Consider the following 19866-nt stretch of genomic DNA (forward strand, 5'->3'; position numbering starts at 1 on the left):
CATAGCATAGCAATTACAGCAGTTAAATGATTAGTACTCAATAAGAATAATAGCCCTCCTAGTCATAATATACTTCATAGCAAATATCCAACCCCAGAGAAAATATTTTATGTGAGAGTTACAGACATGCCACTCGCCAGGAAGTGAAATAAGCATTTGAGCAAAAGATCAGTCAATCTTAAAAACAACTGAAAGCAGTGAAGCCTCTCTTAGGCTCTATGGAGCCAGAAGTCCCCATGTCTTCCAAGGGCCCCAAGCACCTTTAATGGTAGGAATTAAAGGGGGACTCCCAGGCAGGGTGGGCTTGAGAGTTGGCTTTCTTAATGCTCTTCCTTAAACACTTGGCGAGGGTCTTGCAAAGATTTGATATGTAGCATCGCTGCCATCCAGTCTCTCTCTTAGGAATTCATTGCCTTTGGGATCAGCAACATCTTCTCTGGATTCTTCTCTTGTTTTGTGGCCACCACTGCCCTGTCCCGCACCGCCGTCCAGGAGAGCACGGGGGGAAAGACACAGGTATGTAACAGCGGTGTTGTAATATCCATCTAGAATGATGCAAAGAATGAGTCAGGGGAATGGTGGCTCAGAAAGGCTTGCACAAGAACTCAGCAGGACGATTAGCCTTTGAGAAAAGAGAAACTTGTACTTCCTGGTCTGACTCCACCCGGGGTCTCTCCATCTCCTTGACTGTGATCCATCCCCTCCCCGTAAATCTCTTCCACAGCAACATTTATGGTTTTCTGATGCAGCAAGTCTCAAACCATTTTGTGTCAGTGCTCAGCTGGCAGATAGCTCCACTTAACTTGCTTTTCCAGGGGCGATAACAGTTGACAAGGAATCAGTCATGAAGAATGCTGATTTTTACCAATTTGTTATCTGGGGATAGAGCAGGCCTAGTAAGAGCAGTTTGTGGCTTAGTGAGTTATTCTATTTTCAGGAAAATGAAAAGCTGTCTATTTACATTTCCTTTACAAGGATAAGGAGATTCGTCCAGAGGCGTTGGGTCCCACAGAACAAGTTTACTAGCCAAGGATATTTTTGTTGTAACATTTTGGCATTTCTTCCTGAGCAAGACTTTTGTTCCTAAAGTTCTGAATGTGGGTTTCATCTTGCCTATTTTTTTTTTTTTTTTTTTTTTGCGGTACGCGGGCCTCTCACTGTTGTGGCCTCTCCCGTTGCGGAGCACAGGCTCCGGACGCGCAGGCCCAGCGGCCATGGCTCACGGGCCCAGCCGCTCCGCGGCATGTGGGATCCTCCTGGACCAGGGCACGAACCCATGTCTCCTGCATCGGCAGGCGGACTCTCAACCACTGCGCCACCAGGGAAGCCCCATCTTGCCTTTTAAATGTGGTTTTTAAGTTGTTGCCTTCCCCCAAACCAGCATCCAAGTTAATCTCTGGAAAACTCCTCCTTCAATGGGCCAGAAAGCTCAGGAGCTGTTCTCAGGCCATTCTTTCCAGCAGGACATGAGTCATCTAGGCCAAACCAAGTAGATGGGGGTGAGGGGCAGCTCAGGAATTGTGTTTCTGTTATGCCTGAAGAGTTTTCTCATCCCAACACAGAAAGAACTATTATTTAAGAGTAAAATGTACATTGAGACTATAAAGGAGAACAACAAATCCAAAGTGAATAGGTTGAGACACACACACACACACACACAGAGTCTTCAAATAGGGTTTTTTAAGGTAGAGACACTTAACAAATAAGTACAAAAGAGAGGAACTGAGAAAATGAATGACTCCAACAAGGAAGTTGCCCAAGGGGAGCCTGAACTGTCCCCAAGGTGATGCTCCTTTACCATTTATAAAGGTTCTTGGTGACAGGGTCGGAAGAACTGGCCTCTTCCAATTTCTTGGCTCCTGTTCAACAAAAATTTAGTTTAAATTTTCAGAATTTTTCTGTTTAAAATTGAGTTTTCTTTGCTTTTTTTCTGCAAACATTTCCAGCTTTGTGAGAGCAAATAAAACAATACAGCCTCAAACAGGAAGCATAACCAGAGATCTGTGGTCAACGGCAAGAGGTTGGAAGTGATTGACAGAGTAGTACCTGTGGTTCAGGGGGTAGCTGTCAGCAGTGAAATTTTCTGCTGCTTCCACTGGAGATGGGGCCCTGACAAGCTCTCCAGGGCACATGGCTGTAAGTGGGTGCAGGCAGACCCCCAAGTGCTGATGTCCATTCTCTGCTGTTGCTTCCAGACTGAAATGGGCACAGTCCCGTCCACCCTCCCCTCCTAAGAATGCCCATGTAAGTGATTCCTTGGCAGAGCATTTGGGGATAATGGTGTTCTGGTAAGCTAATACCCCCTGCCACACACTGGCGTGTATTATATTTAGGAATGAAGGATGCCAGGATTTCAGTACTGAAGAATGAAACATGCAGAGAAATAGCTTGATATTTAATTAATGAAATGTACACTAAGTTCTGGGATTAAAAGTCTAAGTGTCTGGACTGAAATCCAGGGACTTGTGACCAACTAAACTGGCAAGTTTTCTCCTGTTGTGTGGCTTCTCATGGTTTTTTTTCATGTTGGAGCCTCAGTTTTCACATCTATGCAATGGGGATAATAATTGTATCTGCCTCATAGGGATGTTGTGAGGATTAAATAAGAGAATGTTTATAAAATCCTGGCACTCACTTGTAAATGTTGATGGTTCCAGTTATTAACTTCTCAAGGTAAGAATAGTGCCTTAGTACCTATGATACATATGTTGTACCTGACACATAAGAAGCACCCGGCATGTATTTGCTGAATGAATGAACAGAATCATAAGTGTTAGTGGACATCAACTGTTTTCAACACATCTACAGATTGTAGAAGAGCTCAACATTGCAACCTGTTGTTTCTCTCACCCCCATCTGACTCCTACTGATTCATGAAAAAGTAATTCTGATGACAAACTATTCCCTAGCTCTGGTTACCCTCTCACTTAAGAGAAGAATTAGTTCTCTAGTTAACTGAATCTGCTCATAGATATGAAATCTACAGCATTTCCTGCAAGATAAGTAATTTTCCTTTATAAATTAAGTACAAGGATTGGGTTCCCTCACAGATTTTAAGATAGTAGGCAAAATTAGTCTTGGTCCCCATAATTGGAGGCTAATTATTTCCTATCCTCACTGAGTAGGTGACCACCCTCCTGGCATGAGTTGGGCAGCTGGCTGTGGTTCCTGTCCCCAAATCTCCATCCATCTCACCAATCCACAGAGCCCTACATCCACAGTGAGATGCATGTGGCTCAGAATGAATGATGGTTAAGTAATTGCGTAGAAGAAAGGAAGGAAGGAAATGAGGAAGGAAGGAAAGGAGGGAGGAAGGATACCAGCTCCTCTGCTTCGATAGGAGAGGGGAAAGCTCACCAAGGTACTGGGAACCCCGAGGTGTGGTGCTGGGAGATAACAAATTGCCTAGAAAAGGGGATCTGGCTGGACAGAGCAGACTTTTCTGTACGTCATATACATAATATCACCTCAGTCTGGCCTAAGTATCCTCTGAACGTGACTGAGCAATTTGCCAGCTGGAGTGAATGAGCGTGGATATGAAAGTTCCTTAAGTTTTCGGACTTTTAATTTCTATTGGCTTTATGTGTCTCCTTGAAGGCAAACATCTTGCACTAGGCAGTCCTTGGGCCCAGGGCAACCTTCTCTGCTGCTTCTCCTCTGGTCGCTTTGCTTCTGGCTCCCTGTCTCCTTCTCTCCTTTGTTTCAGAGCTACTAGGCTTCACCTCGGCCAGGCCCCAGCTGTCTCAGCAGAGAACGCACTGGTCATCTAATCACAGCAGAGAGTAGTCCCCACCCCCTCAGCCTCTCTCCTAACTAGTTACGGATCTTAGGAGAGCTTTTGGCAGCGAAGGTAAAGTTTCTGAAGCCTCCTGGACTCCCCTGCTACTACCCGCCTTCTCTCGGGCTGCTTGTGGGGCCAAGCTCCGAGCCTGCATCCGTGCAGCTGTGGGCGGTGCGGGAGACACGGTCCCCCCTCTCAGCAGGCTCGTGTGGCATTCTGAATCTGCAGAAAGACTGGTAAACTTATGTTCTCTGAGATTATCATGGCAACCGTGTATACAAAGTGTTATCTGAATTGTTACCAGGTTGCTGACTCAGTAATGCAGCAGGATCAGTTATGTGCTATGAGAATCTATTTCCCAAGAACATTACAAGGATCTGCTGTCCGGGAAGGGGATGGGCCCTGTTTCCTCGAATGGCAAATGACTAGAAGTTTGGCCTCTTGAATGGACACCCAAAGTCTATGTCTGCAGTGTATGCAAGTGCAATCCAGGCTTTACTCTAGCAGACTCCGGGTCCACATTTTCTTTAATTTCTCTGCCATAGCTGCTAAATGTATGGCTTTAGCAAATAATTCTCACTTGTCTCAACAGTATTGAGCAGAAGGGGGGAAGTTGGAAGTGTCACGTGTGCCCATGAACAGGCTCTTGCACGCATGTGTCCAGCAAGCACACGTCCAGAGGGGGCAGGACGGACCCTGGTTATGGGACACGTATGTCTTTCAGGTGGCCGGCGTCATCTCGGCTGGGATTGTGATGATCGCCATCGTTGCCCTGGGGAAGTTGCTGGAACCCTTGCAGAAGGTAGAACCCTGCTTCTCGCCACACCGATCACATACTACCCCTTCACTGCCCTGCCACCCGAGAAATAACAGGGGATTTAGAAGTCATCACATGGAAAACCATTCCCCTGGATAACTCAGCCTTCCCTGTCTCTCTTGGCAGTCGGTCCTGGCAGCTGTTGTAATCGCCAACCTGAAGGGGATGTTTATGCAGGTGTGTGACATTCCTCATCTGTGGAGGCAGAATAAGACTGATGCTGTAAGTCACTTACCATCCATTTTTCTCTGAAATAAGAATTGCTTCTTACATGCTTCTTGCCATATTATTACATCCCCTTATCTCCTAAGTCTTACTTGCATTTTGGGAACCAGAGCAGAAATTCGAATTTTGTGGATAAGCCAAAGCTGGGAAGTCTTCCACATGAGCTGTGATTTGTGAAGGTCCTGTATCTCTGGGAAGATCCATTTCCGGCAAGAATCCCATATGAGCTCCTTCCTATACCCTTGGCCTTCTAAAGCCAAAACACAAACAAACAATTTTTTTTAAAAAACCCTCTAATTTAGAAAGACAAACAAAACAAAAACAAAGCAAAAACAAAATACGAAACCCCACGTTGATTATAATTTTGATTAAAGTAACCTTTACAAGTCTTCTGAGGGATAGTTAGAAAAAAAAAAAAAAGAAGCTAAACCCTTCAGAGTTCTGCCCTAATTTAAACCAGAACAGATAAAAAGAATGGGAAAACTCCCTATATATCTATATGGAAAGATCTCCAAGACAAATTGTGAAGTAAAAAAGAGACCAGTGTGGGCTTCCCTGGTGGCGCAGTGGTTGAGAGTCCGCCTGCGGATGCAGGGGGCGCGGGTTCGTGCCCCGGTCCGGGAAGATCCCACATGCCGCGGAGCAGCTGGGCCCGTGAGCCGTGGCCGCTGAGCCTGCGCGTCCGGAGCCTGTGCTCCGCAACGGGAGAGGCCCGTGTACCACCAAAAAAAAAAAAAAAAAGAGAGACCAGTGCAAAATGGAAGAGTGTGTATAACACACTAAAAGAAGAGAAAATAATATATGCTTTGTAGTCGTATTTGCCAAAAGAAATGCTGGAGAAAAGTGTGCACATGTGAGTACACACACAGAAATAAACGAGGACACAAGAAAGGAGGGTGGTTGAGAATGGACGGAGAAAGGAAAGAGTTACAACCAAGATTTTTCACTGCACCCTTTCTGTTTTTCGGCCGTGCCACGCAGCATGCCAGATCTTAGTTCCGTGACCAGTGATCAAACCCATGGCCCTTGCAGTGGAAGCGCAGAGTCTTAACCACTGGACTGCCAGAGAAGTCCCACTGCACACCTTTTTTTTTTTTTTTTTTTTTTTTTTAACATCTTTATTTGAGTATAACTGTTTTACAATAGTGTGTTAGTTTCTCCTTTACAACAAAGTGAATCAGTTATACATATACATATGTTCCCATAACTCTTCCCTCTTTTGTCACCCTCCCTCCCACCCTCCCTATCCCACCCCTCTAGGTGGTCACAAAGCACAGAGGTGAAGGGTAAGCTGTGACGATGTGAGAGAGTGGCAGGGACATATACACACTACCAAATGCACACCTTTTTAATACTAATTTTATTTTGAACCATGTCAGTATATTACCTATTCAAAAATTAAATTTAAGAACATTTAAATGGAACAGCTGGCCTTTACTGGAAAGGGCAATTTCCACTTCCACTTAAAATATGCAATGAAGTCAGAATATTTTACAAAGCTGTAATTTGTTCGTGGACAATTGATCTTATTATTTTTACAGGTAACTGCTCACCTGATGGTACCTGATGAATTAACATAATTCCTTTCATTTCCATGTTTTCCTAGGTTATCTGGGTGTTTACGTGCGTAGCATCCATCTTTCTGGGGTTGGACCTCGGTTTACTAGCTGGCCTTATATTTGGATTTCTGACTGTGGTCCTGAGAGTTCAATTGTGAGTAATATAAGATCCAGGTTATCTATAAACAGGACAACACACCCTGAGATTTCTTATATTTCTTTATTGTGATAAATACAATAAAAGCACTCCCTTTCATAATAGTTACTATATATTGAGTGCTTCTACAAATTAGGCGTATGGTGCTTTACACACATTATCATATTTAGTCTTCAAAAAAATCCTGTGGATAGGTTTTACTCTCCTCATTCTAGTAAGATGACTGAAGCTCAGAAAGGTTAAGAACCTTCCCCAAGATCAGCTAGCCAGTGGCAGAGACAGGATTTGAACCCAGTTGTATCTCACCCCCAAATCTATGCACTTATTCACATGCTCTACTGCTATGCTCTCCTCCAAGTCATGGTAAGACCAAAAGTACATGATTCAGCAAAAGACTGTGTAGTTTTTTTAAAAAATGAGATGATGTCTGAGAGGCACTGGGCCCAAGCCTTGGGGCCAGACAGCTGCTAAATATATTATAGCTCATTTTCTTTTGAAGCTAGTATCCCAGAAGTTATGTAACAACCCAGAACAGGAGACTTTACAACAGTTGACTGTAGCCAAAATTCATTCAAATCTGCCAAATAAGGTATGTACCCAATAAGCCATACCAGTTATGCAAAAGTAGACATAATTAGGTCATCTGCAGCGTGAAAGAAACAAAGACACAGTTCAGAGTAGTGGAAAACAATCTGTGAGGCAGCCGAAAGGTGTATGTTTTTTCATTTGTTTTGTTTTGACTTAAAAAAATTTTTTTATTAAAAAAAAATCTTTTTTTTGGCCACGAGGTTGGCAGGATCTTAGTTCCCCAACCAGGGATACACAGGCCCTTGGCAGTGAGGTCGCAGAGTCCTAACCACTGGATCGCCAGGGAATTCCCTTGTTTTGACCCTTGAGAGGTCTTTGGTAGATGCCCTCCTGAAGCAGAAGCGTGCTTCTCTCATTCCTGAAAACTTCTGTTATCTTCCCAGACTTCTGGTCCCTCCTTTGCCTGCGCTTGGGCCATGAAGGAATACGAAACCTGAGGAAACCTCAACACGGATGTCTTCAGCTTAGCATAAGTCCACCTTTCCCGTTCCACCAACCAATTCTCCGCCCCTCCCTCCGTCCCTCCCCCGGCATGTTGGCGCCTACCCAAAGGCTTGTGTTTACTGCCTCAGCACCCTTAGATGGTTGCCCAAGGGCCCGAAAGAATTCACAAGCATCCAAAGTACCCAGTGTGCTACTGGGAAACACCTCAGAAACTCTCCTCGGAAGAGAGTTTTGTGCCCTGGATGCCTCCGTGTTTACTTTTACTTGTGTGAGTGTGATTGGGGGAGAAGAGTTTTGTAGAGAAAGACTATACAGTTTCTAAGCTTTAAGTTAAAAATCAGCACTGCAGGGCTTCCCTGGTGGCGCAGTGGTTGAGAATCTGCCTGCCGATGCAGGGGACACGGGTTCGTGCCCCGGTCCGGGAAGATCCCACGTGCCGCGGAGCGGCTGGGCCCGTGAGCCATGGCCGCTGAGCCTGCGCGTCCGGAGCCTGTGCTCTGCAACGGGAGAGGCCACAACAGTGAAAGGCCCGCTTACCGCAAAAAAAAAAAAAAAAAAAAAAATCAGCACTGCACAGCAAGCTGAGGAAAATCGGTGGCACCGTTTAGCTGCAGATTTGGTAACGAGGCTTTGAGCCAACAAAAAGCAGTATCCTCCACAGTATTTAATTTCCAGTAATTATAAGGCTGATCCAGAGAGCACATTGCTGAGAGTACCCAAAACAGACACTCTTTTTTCAGGAGCTGTATTTAGCATATGTCCCTAGTCACACTTGAAGAATCATGGAATTTATTTCTGATTGCATCAGAAACAGGAAATCAACAGTCTGGTGGATGGGAAGGACTTATGTCTGGTCCTCCTAGGCTCCTATGTCTATGAAATGAGACTAATTTGATCAGTGCAGACTCTCCATACTTCATCAGAAAGTTGCTATAACTCACTAGTAAGTTCTAGGCACCATGCCAGGCAATGAAGACCCAAAGATAAAGGCTGTGCTCTTCCCTCCAGGGCCTTCTTGAACTTCTCTAAACAGTTTACTCACCAGTAAAAATGAGGATAATACTGCTGATCTTTCAGGGTTACGGTACAGCTCAAATAAGATTTAACACGTGTGAAAGCTCTTTGCTTATCCTATAAAATCGTACACATATGAAAGTATGATGCTCATTACTTCTTGCAGGCATCAGAAATGAGGCACACTTCCTTCTTCTCCCCAAATCCTACACAAACACCGGCTGTTCACTTCAGAGTTAGCTACCGGCAAATGTCATCTGCGATAAAGACAGAGTCCAAAAACACCCATATTATGGGTTCTTTAGTATCTGTAATTTCTTCTAACTTTTTCCAAAACATGCCTGTTCCAAAAAATCCTGACCTTAATTTTTCTTCTTTCAGCCCCTCATGGAGCAGCCTTGGAAGTATCCCTAGCACAGACATCTACAAAAGCACTCAGAATTACAGAAACGTAAGTGCCTTTGTGAGACATTGGCTGGACTTGGGTTTGCTAAGTTGGATTTTCAGGGGTTGCATATTTCTCTTTCAGTATGTTAGGGATAAGGTAGCCAAAAAGGGAGGCTACTTCTGTTGGGAAAGTCCAGAAGTCCACTGGGGGGTGTCAGGAAAACTTTTGATCCAATGTGCCCTCTGATATCCTAGGCTTATGTGAATTTTGTCCATGCTAGTTAAAATGTCATTTTAATGTCAAACCATTGCACAGGGAATTTCTTTAAAAATAGGCAATTCAATTATTTCCAGAAGTTGAACCAAAATTCTCTTCCCCTGAGTGAAGGGTGTCAAAAGACACAAACTTCCAGTTATAAAATAAATAAGTCATGGGAATGTAATGTACAGTGTGAAGGCCATAGTTAATAATACTGTATTGCATATTTGAAAGTTCCTAAGAGAGTAAATCTTAAAAGTTCTCATGATACAAAAAATTTTGCAACTATGTATGGTGACAGATGTTAACTAGATTTATTGTGGTGATCATTTTGCAATGTATACAAATATGAAGTTGTACACCTGAAACTAATATGTCAATTATAACTAAAAAAAAAAAAAGAGGGCTTCCCTGGTGGCGCAGTGGTTGAGAATCCGCCTGCCGATGCAGGAGACACGGGTTCGTGCCCTGGTCCGGGAAGATCCCACATGCCGCGGAGCAACTAAGCCCGTGAGCCATGGCCGCTAGGCCTGCGTGTCCGGAGCCTGTGCTCCGCAACGGGAGAGGCCACAACAGTGAGAGGCCCGCATACCGCAAAAAAAAAAAAAAAAAGACAGTGCCTCAGAGACCTCTAGGGCAAAATAAAACCTATGTTGTAACAACATTCCCAAAAGAGAAGAAGAGGAAAAAAAAACAGACAAAATATTGAATAAGTATCAAAACTTTCCCAAATTTGAGGAAAACCACAATGTACACATCCAAAATACCCACTGAACCCAATTAATGTACACACAAAAATCCACACCTAGAAACACTACAGTAACCCTGTGGAAAGCCAAGATGTTAACAGCAATTTTTTAAGCAGCAAGAGGAAAAACATTTCTATTCCTCTCCTATGTTATCCTTATCCTCTATGACACTGTCTGAAATCCCTGTAAGATTTTCTTCATTCAATTCTAAGAAGAGACATTCATGTTCTCTGTCACAAAGAACCTTATTTGACATTTTTCTCTATCCTTGGAATCGGAAGAAATAATATATAATACAGAAAATAAAAAACGAAGAAAATAAACATTCCACTGATGGGCTTATGTTCCCTGCAAATAAGAGTGCTTAGTGACCACCAGAAGGAACAAACATGAAAAAGCAGAGAAAGAAAGAAAATTCCAGGGGGCGGTCCAAGATGGATTCTGGAACAGGAAGATTCTGAACTCACCTCCTCCTATGGACACACCAAATCTACAGCTACATATGGAATAATTCTCTCTGAAAAAGAACTGAGGGCTTCCCTGGTGGTGCAGTGGCTGAGAGTCTGCCTGCCGATGCAGGGGACACGGGTTTGTGCCCCGGTCCGGGAAGATCCCACATGCCGCGGAGCGGCTGGGCCCGTGAGCCATGGCCGCTGAGCCTGCGCGTCCGGAGCCTGTGCTCCGCAATGGGAGAGGCCACAGCGGTGAGAGGCCCGTGTACTGCAAAAAAAAAAAAAAAAAAGGAACTGATAACTAGCTGAGCAGCTCCTCCACAACAAGGGATAAAAGGGCCACATTGAAACAAGTAGGAGAGGCAGGGATGCAGTCTCTCCAAAACCCATCCCTGGCTCTGCGTCCCACAAGAGGGAGGAATGTCCTAAGTTTGGAGCTACTCCCTGAGGAGCAAGGGGTTTGTACTCCACATCCCTTGGGACCTGCACCAAGGCGTCGAGGCCCCCAAAATGTCTGGTTTTGGAAACAAATAGGGCTTACATTCAGGGGCCCCGAGGGGACTGTGGGAATGTGAGATACTCCTTTGGAGGGGCTCACACGTGGGCTCACTCGTCCTGGGACCCAGCACGAAGGCAGCAGTTTGAAAGTCCCTGGACTGTATGTGAAGGAGATTCATTTGCTAATCTTAAAGCATCTGCCAGAGGGGCAAGGGCCACTTGGGACTTGCTTCAGTGATGGAGGCACTGGCAGTGCCATTTTTGCGCTCTCCCTGTACCTTGCTAGTGTAGGCGGGTGCACCCAGGCACAACCTCAATAAAGCCATAGGTCTGCTCCGTTCTCAGCACTCTTCTCTTACGTCGCTGAAGCTGCAACATGCCCCACCCTCAGCTCCTGCAGCCATGCTAAAGCTGGTAGGTGAGCACAGTCCACACAAGGAACAGCCCTTGGTTGCCTGGCCCTGGCGGCCCGAGGGCCTTGCATGCCTGGGCCCCACGGGACTGTAACAGTTGGAAAGATAGTTCTGGGCAGGCTACCACACCCAGGGTACTACAGAGATAGCAGACAAAACATACCCCAGTCCACCTGTGAAAAAGGCCTATTTATTTACCCTAGAGCTTTAACCTGAGTGACAGGCTTCAGGTTTACCACACGTATAGAGGCTACAGAAATGCTCTCAGACAGTGTAGGCAGGGAGACATCATTCTCACACCCTCCATTGGCCTCGCCACAGCTTGTGGTACCTCCCAGAAAGGAGTTCATCTGAAGCTCCAATTTTTGCAACCATCCCCCAGGAGACACCTCCACGTCTCCTGAGGTCAGTAATTGTGGTTCCACAAGACTGTGTATATTTGCATGCTTTAAAAGCTGCTGACTGAGGATCTGGCTTCCAATCAGCCTGAAACTAGATGATGAATGAGATCCCTCCCCTTGGAATACTGACAGGTCTTGGCACACCCTCAACAGCGGGAGCCTATCAAAACTAAACCAGGCTAGGGACTTCCCTGGTGGAGCAGTGGTCAAGAATGCACTTGCCAATGCAGGGGACATGGGTTCGAGCCCTGGTCCGGGAAGATCCCAAATGCCGCGGAGCAACTAAGCCCGTGCGCCACAACTACTGAGCCTGCGCTTTAGAGCCCATGAGCCACAACTACTGAGCCCATAAGCCACAACTACTGAGCCCACGTGCCGCAACAACTGAAGCCCACGCGCCTAGAGCCCATGCTTCGCAACAAGAGAAGCCGCCACAATGAGAAGCCTGTGCACCACAATGAAGATAGTCCCCACTTGCCGCAACTAGAGAAAGCCCGCGTGCAGCAACAAAGACCCAACGCAGCCAAAGAATAAATAAATAAATAAATAAATGAAAATTTAGAAAAAGAAAAAAAATAAACCAGGCTAATTAGACAAGCACAAAGGTTTGAGAGACACCCAAGAGCTACGGCAAGGTTGAACAATAAGGTTCATCTCCTATGTATGCCACTCCTTCAAGACTAGAAGACTAGAATAGGTAGCCATTTTGCCTAACACATAGAAACAAACACAGAGAATCAAGCAAAATGAGGAAGAAACAGAGGAATATGTTCCAAATGAAAGTACAAGACAAAATTTCAGAAAGAGACTTTAATGAAACAGAGGTAAGTAATGTACTTGATAAAGTGTTCAAAGTAATGGTTATAAAGGTGCTTAATGAATTCTGGAGAAGAATGGATGACCACAGTGAGTACTTCAACAAAGAGATAGAAAATATAATAAGAAAGTACCTAACAGAAGTCAAGAGCTGAAGAATACACTAACTGAACTGAAAAATACACCAGAGAGGTTCAACAGCAGACTAGATGAAGAAGAAGAATGGATCAGCAACCTAGAAGACGGGGCACTGGAAATGACCCAAGCAGAAGAGCAAAAATAAAAAATAATTTTAAAAAGTGAGGATGGCTTAAGGGACCTATGGGACAACACCAAGCAGAATAACTTTCACATTTAGGAGTCCCAGAAGGAAAAGAGAGAGACAGAAAGGGGCAGAGAAACTGTTTGAAGAAATAATGGCTGAAAATGTCCCTAAACTGGGGAAGGAAACATTCAGGTCCAGGAGATACAGAGATTTCTAAATAAGATGAACCCAAAGAGATCTATATCAAGACATTATAAATAAAATGTCAAAAGTTAAAGATAGAGAATCTTAAAGACAGCAAGAGAAAAATAACTTGTTACATATAAAGGAACCCCCATAAGATAATCAGCTGATTTTTTAGCAGAAACTTTGGAGGCCAGAAGGAAGTTGCATAATATATTCAGAGTGCTGAAAGGACAAAACTTCCAACTGAGAAAACTCTACCTGGCAAGGTTGTCATTCAGAATTGAAGGAGAGATAAAGTGGTTTCCAGATAAGCAAAAGCTAAAGGAGTTAATCACCACTAAACCAGCTTTACAAAAATGTTAAAGGGATTTCTTTAAACTTAAGGTATAAAAATTCCATCCAAAAGCAGCAGAATACACATTCTTCCCAAGTGCACATGAAACATTCTCCAGGATAGATAATATGATAGGCTAGGTCACAAAACAAGTCCAACCCATTTAAGAACATTGAAATCATATTAAACATCATTTCTGACCACTATGATGTTAAACTAGAAATCAATTACAAGAAGAAAACTGAAAAAAATGACAAATACATAGAGATTAAACAACATGCTATGAACAAACAATGGGTCAATGAAGAAATCAAAGGGGAAATAAAAAATTACCTTCAGACAAGTGAAAATGGAAATACAACATTCCAAAATCTATGGGATGCAGCAAAAGAAGTTCTAAGAGGGAAGTTCATAGCAATTCAGGCCTACCACAGGAAACAAGAAAAATCTCAAATAAACAATCTAACTTTATACCCAAAGGAACTAGAAAAAGAACAAACTCCTGTTAGAGGAAAGTTGAGGACTGCTGCCCAGCTTCTCTGAGCAATTGTCACTCAGCTCCTAGCTGAATAGCCAAAAACTTAACTGAGTATTTAAGGCATGAAATGATTTAACCTCAGAAAAAAAAATTTTTTTTTTAATGCTAGATTGAAGAACCTGAAGGAGTGAAGATTCTGAGATTTTCTAGTCCTATTTTTTACGGCAATGTTGATGGTTTAAAAAAATGTATCAAGTCCACAGTAAGTATTTTATCCCTAGAAATCTAGTTTCTAACTTCCTTTGAGACTTCATTCATTCTATAGGTATTGAAGGGGCTCAAACGTGGGCATAAGTTCCTATACCCTGTTCCCTTTGTACAGGGCATTAAGAATTATAACATCCTTGCCCTCAAATAACTTTCAATCTATTTGGGAATAGGAACAAACAATAATAACACATATGTTAAAATTCAGGTAGCAATAACTCTGCTGGACAAAACCGCTAGAGATGTCTCCAGGCAGACTTTGAGTAAGTTCCAAGTAAGTAGTATAGACAGTAAGTGTTAAGATTTCATGGAAGGGAGTGATCCGAGTTAGGTGGACTGATCAGGCTTTGCATGGCGGTTGGGCAGAAGGAAGGAGATTATGTCAGGTGTTTGGGAACTATATGAGCTGAGAGGAAAATGTGGGAATGTGTATTGGGCAGGGGGTGGGGGAGGGGGGCAGTTGGAATAAAGGGTAAAAAGTATAAGTGGAATAGATAAGTAGGAAATTCTGGTCTTGAATTCCATGCTATGCTTCGAAGTTGGAGTTTGCCTCTAGATCAGTGTTTTCCTGAAGTTCAAAGGAATGTGCATAGACTTTGCAACAAGGGCTTTGTCATGTCAAGCAAATTTGGAAAACACAGACTTAAAGCTAAAAAGGTTATTTTTTGCTGTTTTTTTTTTTTAATTGTCTTGGAGTCTTCAATATACTACTGCCTTCCCTGAGTCTCTGGGTGGGTGGGTTAGGGTGGCCCGGTATTGGAGACCTCCATCGGACCTCAGAATTTCTTTTCTGTCAGGATACATCAGCGTATTAATAATACCACTTGAGAAATAGCCTTTCCAGATAAAAATTGCCATTAATGAACATTAGGAACCAGACATTTTAACTAACTTGACATTTTTTTCCAAAGGTTGGATTTGATGCCATTAGAGTGTATAATAAGAGGTTGAAAGCACTGAGGAAAATACAGAAACTCATCAAAAAAGGGCAATTAAGAGCAACAAAGGTGAGGCAACATCATTCTTTCCCCTCTGACATCCTCTCATTTCTCAGATGAAATAAAAACAGTTAGACTGTCTAAAATTAAATATACCCTCTTTGGTACCCAGATGTGTACAAGCAGATGACATATGTATGATGGAGAACAGCTGAGTTGTTCTTTTAGGCAAGAGGGAAGGGGAGAGAATAAAATGAAATCAGCAGGGCTCCTTGGAAACAAAGGGTGAGATTTCTTTTTTCTATCATGAAATAAACCTTATTTTTACTGAAAGGAACAAAACAAGTGCTAATTCAATGCCAGAAAATTACTCACAGCAGAAGGCAGTCATAAGTTCATCAACTTTTAGAGCTACAGTAGTTACCTTTTATTCAAACTCCCTTGTCAATGTATCTCTTGGCTAAGTTCTACAATCTTCCAGAAATCAAGCATTTCCTCTCTCCACTGCTGTTCCATTTTTCTTCCTAGAGAACATCAGAATTTGGGCTGAGGTAAACCTTATTCCCTAAGAGTTCATCCTCTTGATATTTTGCTTACCAAGAAGCAGTTTGTAGAACTTTTAAGTCATTTTAGATTAATTGTTGAAAGACATCCCAAATCATTAGTAATTGAGTTGGCAGTGTTTTCTTTGTTTAGAATGGCATTATAAGTGATGCTGGTTCATTGAATAATGCTTTTGAGCCTGATGAGGACATCGACAATCCAGAAGAATTTGATATTCCAACCAAGGAAATAGAGATTCAAGTGGATTGGAACGCTGAGCTTCCAGTCAAAGTGAATGTTCCTAAAGTGCCGATCCATAGCCTCGTGCTTGACTGTGGAGCTGTCTCTTTCCTGGATGTTGTTGGAGTGAGATCATTGCGTGTGGTAAGGTTCCGGTGTTTCGAATTACATAACTGGAGCTTTGGCAATACTAAAATGATATGGGTTTCCTGGTCTTGCAAAAGGGTGATTGATTGCATGGGCTCTGTAATTTTTCTAGGGGAATGCTTTTGCAATAGAGTGTGTTACTTTAAAGCACAGGCTGCGGAGCTGGACTACCTGGGGTTGAATCCTGGCTCTGCCACTTACTAGTGGTGTGACTTTGGACAAGTTGCTTAATCTGTCTGTACCTCAGTTTCTCCATCTGTAATGTGGGGATAATGATGGTACCTACTTCATAGGGTTGTGATGAGGATTAAATGAGAAAAGTGAAGAGTGTCTGGCACATAGTCACACGTCGGCAAATATTAACATTTATTATGTTTTAATTTTCTGAGAATATATGCAACATGGAATATGAAAAGAAAGAAAAATGGGCAAAATCTTGTATTCAGTATTATGTTTTCATTTGTTATGCGAAGAGCAACAGAATGAGAAACACGGTAGGACTGGAAAAGCCAGGCATTATCAAGGTTAGATCAGCAGGAAGCAGGTCAGGCATCTAGGAAGTCAAAGAGTTGAGGAGCATGCAGGACAGAAACATTCATATCAGAAACCAGGTATGCAAGCTCAACTTCAATGATTCTTCTAACACATAGCTGTGCAGTGCCACACGTGTGCCAACCACTTGGCCAGGCACAAGAAACGAATTGTGAAATAGCCATAGTCCCTACCCTCATGGAAGTAAGCAGTCTAAGGGGCAAGGCAAATGTTAAGTAATCTTTTAAATAACAATTGCATTAAGTCCTCCAAAGCAGACTAAATGGGTGTCAACTTGACTGGGAGTGTCAAGTTTAGGTGAAGCTTCAGGAAGGTAGGTATCAAGAGGACTGGGCAGAAAAGTAGGCAGGTTCAAGGCAGCAACAATCAGGTATAATAATATTAAACCACCCTCAGCTGAGGTTTAGCTTAGCTGGGGCTTCTTGGTACCTTTGCAAGGGGAGGATATGATTCCAGGGTGCAGGTACTAGGCAGGTCAGGTAGAAGAGTGACTGACAAGAGAGCGAGAATATGCTGATAGGTTCTATTCCAGGTCTCTTAGCAGACCTGGTTATTAGCTCATTTGAGAACACACTCTTGTTCTTCTTTGTGCATTTCACTCTAGGCATTGGCTCAGATCCACTGTAGATTGTGTTGACCAAAGGGTTTAATGAATTACTTTGAGGAAAAGTCAAGATATTTAATGCCAGAATATTTTCTGCACCTAACAAATAGTTGCTTTCAAATGCTATAATGACAATTGTGAAAACTCCAAACTTTATACTTGTATAGAGGTCTTGATCTTTTTTCCCCAGAAGCTTCAAGTTATGTTTTCTTATTGTCCATAGGTCTTGTGTCTTGATTCTTTTAAACTTTTCATTTTGAGTTAACTGTAGATCTCCATGAAGATGTAAGAAATAATACAGAGAGATCCTCTATATCCCTTACCAAGTTTCTTTCAGTGCTAACATCTTGCAAAACTATAGTACAAAATCACAGTCAGAATATTGACACTGCTACAGTCAAATTACAGAGATCAGTTTTTACATTTGGCATCTGGTGGCCACCAATCCACACCCATATCACTTCCACTCAAAGATATAAACTCATACTCTTCTTTCCAACCAGCAGAGGCTGCATTAGGAAGCCTCCTGTACTCCTTTTTTTCTTTCCTTCCACAAATATTTATGGAGCACTTCTGTGCTATCCAGTGCTGTTGAGCGCTGGATGTTGCCACCTCTTGAGATATGGTCTTTTCATCCTAATCATCATCACTGTATGTTGAAAACCTCTATGGTTTTCCAATTTCCAATAATGAACTTTCTTCAAACTCCTGATTCACCATGAAAGCGTTGGAAGTTTCTCCCGAGCAAGTAATTGAATGCTACTGAATTATGGGCAGATAAAGTTACTCATTGTTACAAATTCTCCTTTTTAAATTTTTAGATTGTCAAAGAATTCCAAAGAATTGATGTAAATGTGTACTTTGCATCACTTCAAGGTAAATGCATATACGTACATATCTATCTATAAGACTTTCCCTTAAGCCCTTTCTCCTACCTTGGAATGTGAGTACATGATGTCCAAAGGCCTTTTTTTAAAAACAATTTTTATTGTGGTAAAAGATGTATAACATAAAATTTGCCATTTTAGTCACATTCAAGTGTACAATTAATTCAGTGGCATTAAGTAATTCACCATGTTATGCAATCATCACAACTATCTTTTCTTTCTTTCCTTTGTGTTTTTTTTTTTTGTCAGTATAAAATTTATTACTGAGATATTTTGCACTGCTTGCTTCTCTTCACATCTTTGAGATCCAGTGTGTATTTTACATTTACTGCACCTTTTTTGTTGTTGTTGCTGTTGTTAATTTTTGAGTTTTAAAAAAATTTCTTTTTTTAATTGAAGTTGAGTTAATTTACAACATTTTATTAGTTTCAGGTATATAGCATAGTGATTTAGTATTTTTGCAGATTATGCTCCATTTTAGGTTATTACAAGATAATGGCTATAATTCCCTGTGCTATACAGTATGTTCTTGTTGCTTATCTATTTTACACATAGTAGTTTGTATAAAATAGATTGATCTATTAATCTCATACCCCTAATTTGTCCCTCCTCCCTCCCCCCTCCCTTTTGGTAACCACAAGTTTGTTTTCTATATCTGTGGGTCTGTTTCTGTTTTGCGTATACATTCATTTGCATTTTTTAAGATTCCACATACAAGTGATATCATAAAGCATTTGTCTTTCTCTGTCTGACTTATTTCTTTCACTAAACATAATATTCCCTAGGTCCATTCATGTTGCTGCAAGTGTCAGAATTTCATTCTTTTTTATGGCTGAGTTATATTTCATTTCATATATGCCACATCTTTTTAATTTTTTTTTGCATTACGTGGGCCTCTCACTGTTGTGGCCTCTCTCCCGTTGTGGAGCACAGGCTGCAGATGTGCAGGCTCAGTGGCCATGGCTCATGGGCCCAGCCGCTCTGCAGCATGTGGGATCTTCCCGGACTGGAGCCTGAGCCCGTGTCCCCTGCATCGGCAGGCGGACTCTCAACCACTGCACCACCAGGGAAGCCCATTCTTCTTCTTTTTTTTATTGGAGTATAGTTGCTTTACACTGATGTGTATGACACATCTTAATCTAATCATCTGTTGACAGGCACTTGGGTTTCTTCCATGCTATTGTAAATAAAATAGGACCTAATTAAACTTAAAAGCTTTAGGACAGCAAAGGAAACCATCAACAAAATGAAAAGACAACGTACCAAATGGGAGAAAATATTTGCAAATGATGTGACTAACAAGGGGTTAATATCCAAAATATACAGACAGCTACAAATAACAAATGCTGGAGAGGCTGTAGAAAAAAGGGAACCCTCCTACACTGTTGGTGAGAATGTAAGTTGGTGTAGCCACTATGCAAAACAGTATGGAGGTTCCTCAAAAAACTAGAGTTGCCATATGACCCAGCAATCCCACTCCTGGGCACATATGTGGACAAAACTATAATTCAAAAAGATACATGCACCCCTATGTTTATAACAGCACCATTCACAATAGCCAAGACATGGAAACAACCTAAACGTCCATTTACAGATGAATGGATAAAGAAGATGTGGTACATATATTCAGTGAAATACTACTCAGCCATGAAAAAGAGTGAAATAATGCCATTTGCAGCAACATGGATAGACTTACAGATTATCATACTAATTGAAGTAAGTCAGAAAGAGAAAGACAAATACCATATAATATCACTTATATGCAGAATCTAAAGTATGACACAAATGAACCTATCTACAAAACAGAAACAGACTCACAGACATAGAGAGAAGACTTGTGGTTGCCAAGGGGGAGAGGGGCTGGG

At 42.4% G+C, this 19866-nt stretch overlaps 1 protein-coding gene across 1 annotated transcript in view; it reads left to right on the forward strand.

The window, feature by feature from the left end:
- SLC26A4 (solute carrier family 26 member 4) overlaps window positions 1-19866 on the forward strand; it is a 53564-nt gene that overhangs the window by 26047 nt on the left and 7651 nt on the right. The window contains exons 11-19 of the mRNA XM_067042842.1: window positions 403-516; window positions 4506-4583; window positions 4725-4820; window positions 6430-6536; window positions 8967-9036; window positions 13993-14085; window positions 15002-15097; window positions 15725-15955; window positions 17936-17990. Coding sequence (XP_066898943.1) covers window positions 403-516; window positions 4506-4583; window positions 4725-4820; window positions 6430-6536; window positions 8967-9036; window positions 13993-14085; window positions 15002-15097; window positions 15725-15955; window positions 17936-17990 — 940 coding nt within the window. The remainder of the gene's footprint in view (window positions 1-402; window positions 517-4505; window positions 4584-4724; window positions 4821-6429; window positions 6537-8966; window positions 9037-13992; window positions 14086-15001; window positions 15098-15724; window positions 15956-17935; window positions 17991-19866) is intronic.

Source organism: Kogia breviceps, chromosome 9 (assembly GCF_026419965.1).
Source record: "Kogia breviceps isolate mKogBre1 chromosome 9, mKogBre1 haplotype 1, whole genome shotgun sequence".
NCBI classification, from domain to species: domain Eukaryota; kingdom Metazoa; phylum Chordata; class Mammalia; order Artiodactyla; family Physeteridae; genus Kogia; species Kogia breviceps.